The 10,377-nt window shown below is 57.5% G+C and overlaps 2 protein-coding genes across 2 annotated transcripts in view; both read left to right on the forward strand.

The window, feature by feature from the left end:
* The window catches only part of USF2 (upstream transcription factor 2, c-fos interacting), a gene marked incomplete at its 5' end in the record, with an annotated part of 11,212 nt that extends 5,420 nt beyond the window's left edge, over nt 1–5,792 (forward strand). The window contains 3 exons of the mRNA XM_004715856.2: nt 4,632–4,726; nt 4,884–5,012; nt 5,120–5,792. Of these exons, the coding sequence (XP_004715913.2) occupies nt 4,632–4,726; nt 4,884–5,012; nt 5,120–5,209 (314 nt within the window). The remainder of the gene's footprint in view (nt 1–4,631; nt 4,727–4,883; nt 5,013–5,119) is intronic.
* A 3,033-nt stretch (nt 5,793–8,825) lies between these two features.
* Nucleotides 8,826–10,262, forward strand: LOC101654880 (hepcidin antimicrobial peptide). Its single transcript, XM_004715787.2, has 3 exons — nt 8,826–8,959; nt 9,862–9,921; nt 10,053–10,262. Exons 1-3 carry the CDS (start codon nt 8,873–8,875, stop codon nt 10,155–10,157), a joined length of 252 nt encoding a protein of 83 aa, XP_004715844.1. The 5' UTR covers nt 8,826–8,872; the 3' UTR covers nt 10,158–10,262.
* Nucleotides 10,263–10,377: the final 115 nt, after the last annotated feature.

Consider the following 10,377-nt stretch of genomic DNA (forward strand, 5'->3'; position numbering starts at 1 on the left):
ATTATTTATTATATTATTTATGGCATCAAGCGTGTACAGTATGAGCCAATCAGTGGCAGTAATGACAGAGCATGCGCTGTTACGCAAAAACCACGATAGAGTGAAGCCGCGGAAGTCGAAGCGCAAAGTGGCGAGGGTTCACTGTATAGCCATGGAGCCCGGTAGAGTGCCCGTGGGTGAAGCTATTTCAACCACCCAGCTGCTCTACGGGAGAAAGGCCTGGCCCCTCTGCTTCTGTCACGATGCCACATGGGGCCCAGATGGGTGGGAACCTGCCCGGTGGCACCAGAACAGCCATGTGTTCTAAGTCGATGAAGGTCCCCACACGCACTTGAAGGGTGTGTGCCTTCTGCTGTTGGTCAGAATGTACTGGAACCTTCACTTAGGTCAGGTTGGCTGACGGGTGTTCAGGTTTCTGTACAGCTGTTCCCTGCCATACAGCAGGCTTCTGTTCTGGTAAGTCACCTCTGATGTAAATCCAATGCCTCTTTTATTTGTCTCTCTCCTTTTTATGATTCCATTGTTACAGCCTTTAATTATCCATCGCTCTATCAGTTCAGTTTCTGTTCGTCTTTGGGAGTTGGCAACCTTACGGGTGTGCATGCAGATATATTCTCCTGCGCAGGAATAGGAAAAACGGGCTGCCGTTACAGAGTAACAACTCCACTTGTGGGAGGTCCAGGGGAGTCTGGCTTACCCAGCAAAGGTTACTTGTGGAAGGCTTTCTTAAAGCTCGTGGAAAGAGTGGCTCACAGGGGTGGTTCAGTTCTTTCCTGGGGGGCTGCCGGGCTCCACAGTTAACTGGATGGCAGTGGTTTGATTTTCTAGTGAGGAGATTCAGTGAGAGTTTAGCGGTCCTTTTATTTTTTTTCCCTTTTATTTCTAAATTTATTTTGTGATAGAACATTTTGCTGCTTCCAAATCGATTGACTTCAGCCCCAAAAGGCAACGAACTGGACTGTCGTACGGGGGGCCATTGCCCCTCAGATAGCATCGTAAGGACGGAGCCTGCGCGTCTCGGGTGGTCGATGTCCTGGTCTTGTCACTGCTCAGACATCTAACTGGTGTTTAAATGTTCTGTGTACGGATGGGATTGGGTCAGTGGGAGCCGGGCATTGCTTTGGCTCAGTCTGGGTGTAGGGCAGCACCGCTCTGGCACCAGTGGGGCCTTAGTGTTCTGGTCAGCTCCATCTTCAGTGCGCTGTCATGGCTGTCTCAAGCCACAGGCCGGGCATCAGTGCCACCTGCCTAGACCCCCGAGCGTGAGGTCCAGAGCCTGGCATCCCAGGCCTTGACAGCTGTTGGGATCCGCACCCACCCACCCTTTTGTTGGGAGCTAATACAGAGATCATATTGTTCCATAGTTCCACAGCTGGTTTTTAACCACCGCTCATTCCCCTCTCTTACCCTGTGTCACCCAAATGTATTTCCTGTCACCGTTTCTGGGATCTTGGCACCTGTCTGTCAAATAACCCCTGCTCTCAGGAACCAACCCAAATGTTTCCTCTCTTGGGTTTCTGCCGGAAGCTACATCCCGTCGCCCCTCCGAGGCATCTTGGCCACCCCCCAGCATCCCCCAGTCACTGCACCCCTGGTTTTAACTCGTGCCTGAGAAGTATCATCGGCTCTCGTATTGCACAGCTGTGCGTGAGGACCCGAGGGACAGATTGGGGTGGATCCCCCTGGGATTCAGCCCACGTGTTTTGCTTGCACCCAGTAGGGCAGGCTGAGGGCTTCCAAGGAAACGTTCCTGCCTCCCCCTCCCTTTCTTCCCGCTATGGCTTGGGATGGACATTGAGTTGGGTCTGCACGTGGTTGCCCCTGCTTGCTAGACCGAGGAAGACGGGGAGGGAGAAATGGAGTCCCTCCGTTGGAAGCTGGGCTGCTAAGGGAGATGGCGAGGGCGCCGTGGCCCCCGGGGGACTGGGCACTGCTGGGTCTGGCCCGAGAGTTCCCCCAAGAGTGGGAACCTGGCACCCTTGACGGTGCTGCTCAGGGTGGCGGAGCTCTCTCTGTGCTCAGGGTGGGCTGGACAAAGAAAGGAGGGTAGGGGAGAAAGGGGACAGGAAGAAAGGGGGTGATGTCCCCCGGGCCAAAGCAAGGTGACCCCTGGAGGTGGGAAGGGGCTGGCCCACGGGAAGTGGCTGAAACCACCTCCTGAGGAAAGCACAAACCAGACTCACCGCCCTGGAGTGCTGCATGGACTCCCAGTGACCCGTCCACTGAGGAAAGATGGTGGGCTTTGCCGGGTAGAGGGCCACGCATCCCCTCTGAGGACGGGAGGGCGGGTATGCTGGCCTCTGAAGGTGTGAAACCCACTCCAATCTCACCCCCATGCCCAACCCTCGAAAATGCCCCCCAGCCCCGTACCCGAAATCCCACTTAGACGGAGGCCCAGGCCCTCTTCACCTGGTTTGTGGGACCCTTGGGGGCTTCTCCCTGGACGGGAAGGGTGTGGGATGGGGTGACTTCTGGCCCGGGTCCTCTGTGCCTGGAAGGTAAGGGAGAGGGCTGTGCTCCCAGAGGCCTTGCTGTTTCGGACACCGGGCAGCTGCATGAAGCTCAACTGCTGGAAGTTTGGGCGAGAATTTCCCTGAAGTAAAATCACAAATCTGGAGTGTCATTGGCTTGTCCCTTGTCTCCAGGATGGGGGTGGCATCGGCCCTGCTGGGGCCAGACCCCCAAGAGCTGCGAGTGCCCGTCTGGGGAAAGGGGGGGGCTGCGGGGGTGGGATCTGATGTAGGAGTAAGACCTGCCCTTCGAAACCCACCAGCGGCTCTGAGGGGGAAAGACAAGGCTTTCTACTCCCGTGAAGAGTTACAGTCTTCGAAACCCACAGGGGCAGCCCCCTCCCCCCCCCCCCCCCCCCCCCCCCCATCCCATAGTGTCCCTTCGAGTTGGAAGCGAGTCTGGTTTTATAGCAAGAGCTGATCACACAGGAGGAGCCAACGGGGCTTGGCGATCGGGTTGAGCTACCTGCTGCCAGGTCAGCAGATGGAAAGTACCGGCCACTCCGAGCGTGGAAGACAGGGCTTTCTACTTGTGGAAAGAGTCCGGGCTTGGAAACCCACAGGGGCAGTCCTGCCCTGTCCTAGAGGGTCACTGTGAGTTGGCGTCAGCCCGAGGGCAGCGAGTTCGGTTTGTTTTGGTCAAGCTGTGGTTTCAGAGCTGAGTTAAAAATCCATGACCATCGTGCCAAGCTCTTTGAGGAGACCAAGGACAATGGCCAGGCAGGGTCAGGGCAGTGAGCTCCAAAAGGAAGGGGCTCCTTGCTTGGGGCCCTCTAGTGGCAGCTGACCTCTCCACACTGCAGGGGGAGGGATGAGAATGGCGAGCCGCACAAAGCCGGGGCCTGTGAGGGGAGGCTCAGCCTTGGCTCCGCTCACCAACGAGTTCCCAGTTTGTGACACCAACCATTGTCCCCCACAGCGCTCTGCTTCTCTGCGAGACTTGCTGAGCTGTCTCGGTGGCTACACAGGCCCCACGGACCACACTCAGACCGACCCGGTTTATTAGGGAAGTAACGGGACAATCCAGAAGGCAGGCTACAGGTTCCAACCAAGACAGCTCTCTGATGCTTCTCCGCCCTGCCCACACTGCCAGCCCCCCTGGGCAGCTGCTACAGGTCTTTAGCTCCCTTGGCACGGGCCCAGAGGCATCTCGCCATGCTGTGCCAGCCGGCCTCCTGCCCAAAGGTGCTTGGCTTTCCTGCTCTGTGTGAGTCGCAGGCCTGCTGAGGACGCCGTGGCCAGGTCTCAGCTCTAGGACGTTCTCCGGACAGCGTGGGGCTTCATCCGCGACCAGGGAGAGCATCGCTTTTGCAAACTAACCAAAGCTCATTCACCCATGGGGTTCGGCCCGAGGAGGGGATCCAAAGCAGTGCAGGGGCTACCATGCCTGAGCAGACGGGGGTCTCCTACCATGACGGGTGTGCACTGTGGGGGAGGGGCCTTGGGTCCAGAAGGCATGCTCTGCTCCCGGCTCTTGATGGGGACGAGGTCCCTCTTCAAAGTCAGCCCTTAGAAATCTAGCAGGATGGCAGCACTGACCAGACCCCTCAGTAGACTAAAAGTCTCCGGGTTTACAGAGCAACCTGCCAGCCCCTACACGGGTTTTATGCACCTTATTTGCATAGCAAATAGACCACGCAAGACGGGAGCGGGGCGTAAGTTAGACCAAGCATGGGTGGGCTGTGGCCTGGCCAGTGATTTTGGGCAGAATTGGAAGCGCAAGGCCAGAAAGGCCACAGAACCCCGTGGTACTGTACCTCTCCCAGCCTAGCCAGAATTTCCTTTTTATTTTTCAAAAGAGGCTAAAGATGTCAATTATGGCAAAGTTACCAATTTTTAAATTCTGTCTCAAATGTATTTAATTAAAAAAAAACAACTAGCGGCCAACAAGCCAAACGTGCAGCCCCTCACTCAACTGTCCCCTGAAAGATGGGCGTGGTACACGTGAGACTGTCTCTTCCTCTTCCACCTCCTCCTCCTCGTTGGACAGCAGTGGGAAGTGGGCCTGGAGGTCGAGCTGCCCGCTCCCACTCTCCTTGCCCCCGGTGCCTCTCCGGGCTGTCAGGATCGGGACGCGGCACCTTCCGAGGCACACCGTCACTGTTGATGTCATCCCCACAGTGGAACGGAGGCGGAGGGACAAGATCAACAACTGGATCGTCCAGCTTTCGAAAATCATTCCAGACTGTAACGCAGACAACAGCAAGACGGGAGCGGTGAGTGCCTCCGCGCGCGCGCGCGCACCACCCCCGGCCCCGCCCGTCCCTCCGTCCGTCCGTCCGGGGGGTGGGACCCCAGGCACAGGCAGAGTTCCGGGGGTGGGTCCGTGGGCAGAGGCGTGTCGTGAGCGCTGAGTGACCGCTCCTGACCCAGAGCAAAGGCGGCATCCTGTCGAAGGCCTGCGACTACATCCGCGAGCTCCGCCAGACCAACCAGCGCATGCAGGAGACTTTCAAGGAAGCGGAGCGGCTCCAGATGGACAATGAGCTCTTGAGGCAACAGGTGGGTGCCCGCACCTGGAGCTGGCCTCGGGGTGGGGGGAGCCCAGGAGCGCCCACGGGCCAGGAGCCGGCCCTGTGCCTCACCCCTGCCTGCCATGTGCCCGCCAGATCGAGGAGCTGAAGAACGAGAACGCGCTGCTTCGTGCCCAGCTGCAGCAGCACGGCCTCGAGACGGTGGGCGACGGTGCCCGGCAGTGACGTCCCCGGGCCCCTGCTGCCCCTCCCCCCAGCCCTTAGCACAGAGAGGGACGGATGCCCCTCCCCCAGCTGCGTTTTTTTATAGTAGATTTTTAACAAAAACGGGGAGAAATAATGCATTTCTGTGGATACAGCCCCCATCACCCACCTGAACTTGGAAACGACATTGCCCCTCACCTGTCTGTCCCCCTCTCCCTCGCCCTCCCCGCCTCCCCTGGCACATCTAGCCCTGCCTGGAGGCAAGAGGGAGGGAGGGAGACACGGGCCCTGCCGGACCCTGAAGCCTCCTGGGTCTCTACAGGTGCTGAGACAGGGGGCTAAGGGGAAGGAGAGGAGCTTCAGGGGGCTAAGGGGTCCTCCCCAGGGCCTGAACCTTAGCAGGGAGGCCACGTCCCATCCTTACCTCTTGTTTCTGGAACCCTGCTCCCCTTTGGGTGTATGTGTGTGTGTGTGTGTGTGTGTGTGTGTGTGTGTGTGTGTGTGTGTGTTTTAATTTTCTTTATGAAAAAAAAAATGGACAAAAAAAATAGAGAGGTATTTAACTGCAATAAACTGGCCCCAAGCGGCCCCCGCCTTGTCTGTCTGTGTGTCTGGGATCTACCTCGCTCCTGGAGAGCATGCTCCCTACTACCCCGGGTGCCCCGCCGCCGTGGGTGGAGGCAGGAGTGAAGGGATGCTTGGCCTCTGGGGCCCCAGGGGTGCGTGTGTGGGGACCTGGGGTCAAGGACGAGCCTCTTGGTACCGGGGTCTCCCCCGGCAGCAGTTCATATCACCAGGACTGGCTCCTGCCTGTCCCTTCCAGGTTGAAGCCCTCCCCCCTGAGCCAGCCAATGGTGGGGCCTGGCCTTGAGCCCCTCACCCCCTGGGGAGGGCCCGGGGCCAGGACGCCAGGCTTGGCCCGTCAGCCTGTCGCCAGGAGCTGAGGCTCTGGCGCCTGTGAGTGACCCCTGGCCCTGAAGGATGATGAAACCCAGTCTGAGCCTAGGAGCAGGGTGCCTGCACCGCTGACGTGATACCCAGAGCCGTTCCCGGGGTGGACCTCACTCGGTCCCCTCCACAAGTCCAGGCCTGTCTGTCAGCTCACCCTGTGAATTCTGCCCCCTCCTCAGATGTCTCCAACTGGCCTCTGGAGGCCTGTGTCCTGGGTCTCCCTTTCCTGGCCTTTCCCCTGCTGGAGGCCACGGTGGAGGGTGGGGTTCGCAGGGAGCAGGCCTCCCTTGGCAGGGCGAGTCCCCACAGATGGTTTCTGACTCCTGGGAAGTCATTTCTCAACAGCATGGGTGACAGTGGTGTGCTGGGGGACCAGGGCGCCGCACCCCCAAAACAAAGCCCAGGTATGTAGTGCTTGCAGCTGGTTGCTTATGTGAATACTGTCACCCCAGCTGACCCCAGGGTGCCCTGCCTAGGGTTGGGATGAGGTGGGCCCACTCTCCTCTCAGGAGCCAGCCCGAGCCGGTCCTGGAGCAAGAGGCCTCAGAGCCAGGCTGCCCACCTGAAGTCCCAGGCACGCTCCAGAAGTCTGCCAGCGAGTCCGTTCCCACACATAGCCACCCTGTAGGGTGCAGGGGAACTGCCTCCTGGGGTTCCACAGCTGCAGATCTTCATGGGAGCAGAAAGCCTGATCTTTGTCCTGAGGAGCAGCTAGTGAGTTCGAACCACTGGCCTTACGGTTAGCAGCCCAGGTCAAAGCTCGTGATGGCACCAGGGCTGGTAGGGCCCCTGAATCAGGTCAGAGCTGGGGCTGGTGCAGGCAGCTGGCAGCTGCTCATAGACAGCTGGTGGCGCAGCTGAGTCCACACAGCGGTGAGTCCGTGTGTGTGCCAGGACAGTGCCTGGCATGGAAAGCATTTATCCACTCGGAGCTTGCTTTTTAAAAACACTTTTTTTTTTTAGTTAATTCCAATTCTTAGGAACCCTATATAGGGTTTTTGAGGTTGTACAACTTTTTTTTTTAATCATTTTACTGGGGGCTCATACAGCTCTTACCACAATACATCCATTGTGTCAAGCACACTTGTACATTTATTGCCAACATATTCTTCAAAACATTTTCTTTCTACTTGACCCCTTGGTATCAGGTCCTCATCCCCCCCCTCCCTCATGAACCTTTGATAATTTATAAATGATTATTTTTCCATGTCTTATACTGACTACTATCTCCCTTCGCCCACTTTTCTGCTGTGCATCCCCCTGGGAGGGGTTATATGTCCATCCTTGTGATTGCACCCCCCACCATCCCCTTCCCCTGCTGGGACACTTTTTCACACAGTTCACACCTCATTCAAGTCAGTGGTTTAAATAAAGAGTTGGGCAATTGTCACCACAGTCATTTTTAGAACAGTTTCTTCTTTCTTGTTGATATCTCCCCATCTGCCCCCAGGCTCCCTTGCCACACTCAGTGGCATGGAGTCAGTGGCACTACAGGACAGGGTAGAGAACTACCTTGTGAGCTCTGGGACTACAGCTCTACAGGAGTAGAAAGCTCTGTCTTTTTCAAGGAGCTGCTGCTGGCTTTGAACTTGATTTCTACAGCAGCCCTCCAAGTGACCACTCTGCCATGACTGGATGGCAGTGAGTTTCCCCGTCCATAGCCCCCCAACAGCCAAACTCACTCCATCCTGACTCAGGGTTGAACTGCCCCAGTGGGATTCTAAGACTAACTCTTCACAGGAGTATAAAGCCACGGTTTCTCCCCCAGAGTTGGCTGGTGGTTTTGAACTGCTGACCTTGGGGTTAGAAACCCAACATGTAACCACAATAACAGCGGCTCTCGACCTGTGGGTCGCGACTCCTTTGGAGGTCAAACAACCCTGTCACAGGGGTCGCCCGATACATAACTAGCAAAATAACAGTGATGAAGTAGCAATGAAAATAATGTTCTGGTGGGGGGTCACCACCACACGAGGCACTGGATGAAAGGGTCGCGGCCTGAGGAGGTGGTGAACCGCTGCTCCGTGGATGCACCTGCACCTCTTGGTGCCCTGCTGTCTTTACTGTTGAGCCCCTTGCAGTCTCAGTATGAGGGGCACTTTAAGGGTTGCCTCTGGAGGTTTACTGGGCATCGCTTTGAGGGCATGTTGATGGTGTTGAATGTGACAGGCTGGCATTATGGCCTTGCTACCAGGATCTGTGTATGTGTGTGTGTGTAGAGACCCCAACAGTGCAAAGCTCCCCTAAGCCCTGCCTCGTACCTGTGAGGTGCCTGGTAGGTCATGGCTGTCTTACATGTGGGGGTAGCTGGGGGATGAAGGGGCGGGGGCAGCAAGGAAGTGCGAGGGTGCCTTGTTCCTGGTCACCAAGCTGTTCAGTTTCTGGGAACAAGATGAACCTTTTCCTGAGCCTGGCGGGGTGACGTCATGTTGGAGAAAGGGTACCCCAGGTGGCCTGCTGCAGGCACACATCGGTGGCTGGCCCTGTCTGCCCCACCCCCCTGGACACACCTCCGCTGGCTGAGGGTGACACAACCCTGTTTTCTGTTCCCGCTTATCTCTTCCCACCTTTTTGGCGCCACCACCTTCTTGGAAATGAGTCAGGACAAGGGGGCGGGGGCTCAGCACCCCACCCCACCCCCACCCCGCCGGCCCCATAAAAGGGACGGCACCTGGTCCCCAGATACCAGAGGAAGCCCCAGACTCAACAACAGGACAGACAGCCAGACTTGCAATGGCAGTGACTATTCGGTTCCAGGCTGTCTGCGTCCTGCTGCTGCTCCTGGCCAGCCTGACCAGCGGCCAGGCCCTCCAAGACCAGGTAAGAGCCATCAGGACCCGGGCCCCAGCGGGCAGCGGCGGAGAACCAGGCCAGCACGGGCTCCCCAGGCCCGGGAGGGCAGCTGCTTAAAGAACGCGATGGGGAGCTGCGGGAGGGGGACTGGGCTTCCTAAACTGTGCCCTGGATACCACGATGCTGGCTGCTCTGGTTACAAGACCCCAGGGGCCATTCTGCTCTGTCCTGTAGGGTGGCTATGAGTCAGCACCGGCTCTATGGCCGTGAGTTTAGGTTGGTTTTGTTTTTATTGTGCCAAGTGCTATTCAAGACACCCGAACTGAAACAATGCACAAAGTAGATTAAAGACGAGATTTGGGCTAAGCGTAATTAAGATTACAGGTTCTGTGCATGCAGGCCATTTCAGAAATAACGGAAGAGGGTGGTAGGGTGGCCATGGTGGGGGTGAGGGTGGGAAGCACTTCAAAGACCTACCAAAGCTGCTTTGCGACACGGTGAAGTTGGAGTTGTAGCATGGACGATCCAGGCCGAGGGGACCCTAGACCCTCAAGGATCAGACAGTGTACCGAGCGAAGGAGATGGCCTTTGGAGATGAAATTGAGGCAAGGGCAGGGGTCAGATCCCCTAAAATCTAGCGGGCAGTTGTGTAAGCACTGATGTTTTCTTGGAGGCATGGGCTGGAAGACAGGGGAGGCATGATCCAATGGCTGGTACCACAGGCTACTGCACTGTGTGGAGAACATTGGAATGCTGGGGGCCTCAATGCAGGGCGATTACTCTAAGGGGGTTCCTGGCATCCAGGCAAGAGGGGGCTGTCCCGGTGAAGGGCAGCAACTATGGATAGAGAGGGGGATCCTCTGGGATGGGCTTAGGGGAGGTGAGACCCCGAGACGCACCCTGCCATCTCACACGGCCTTCTTCTGCAGCCAAGACAGCTTGCCAACTACCGGGCTCAAGGCACAGCTGAAGCCAAGGCTGGCTTGATGGTGAGGCCTCCTGGGATCCCCTTCCCAGCCACCCCCCTTCCCTTCCCCATGCCCTCTGGGACCCCCTTCTCAGTCACCCCCTTTCCCGCCCTGTGCCGGGCCTCTCTTCCTTACTCTGCCTTCTCCCACAGGCGGTGAGCCCAAGGCGAGCAAAGCGGGACACCCACTTCCCCATCTGCGTGTTCTGCTGTGGCTGCTGCTCGAAGTCCAAGTGTGGGATTTGCTGCAAGACGTAGCGCCCACTCCTCAACACTCCCCCACCCTCCGCGGTACTTCCTGCGGCCCACCAGCGCGGGGCGAAGGGTCTGGCAATAAAAGCGCTGGTTACGTTCTTTTCCAAATGGGAGTGTCTGTCTGTTGTCCCTTCTTCCTGCCCATAGCCCAGGCCTCAGGTTTGCTCTGGCCCCGACCTCCCAAGGGCCAGTAAGAGTGAGTGAGCGAGCGAGTGAACGAGCG

The sequence above is a fragment of the Echinops telfairi genome, unplaced genomic scaffold (assembly GCF_000313985.2).
Source record: "Echinops telfairi isolate 266 unplaced genomic scaffold, ASM31398v2 ScPeMD7_655;HRSCAF=1070, whole genome shotgun sequence".
Lineage (NCBI taxonomy): Eukaryota > Metazoa > Chordata > Mammalia > Afrosoricida > Tenrecidae > Echinops > Echinops telfairi.

What these genes read in the sequence shown, in the direction of transcription:
- LOC101654880 (XM_004715787.2), top strand. Translation starts at nt 8,873, where the DNA reads ATGGCAGTGACTATTCGGTTCCAGGCTGTCTGCGTCCTGCTGCTGCTC. An exon ending in GCCAGGCCCTCCAAGACCAG is followed by an intron (nt 8,960 to 9,861) that starts GTAAGAGCCATC and finishes CTTCTTCTGCAG; the next exon opens with CCAAGACAGCTTGCCAACTA. An exon ending in AAGCCAAGGCTGGCTTGATG is followed by an intron (nt 9,922 to 10,052) that starts GTGAGGCCTCCT and finishes CTTCTCCCACAG; the next exon opens with GCGGTGAGCCCAAGGCGAGC.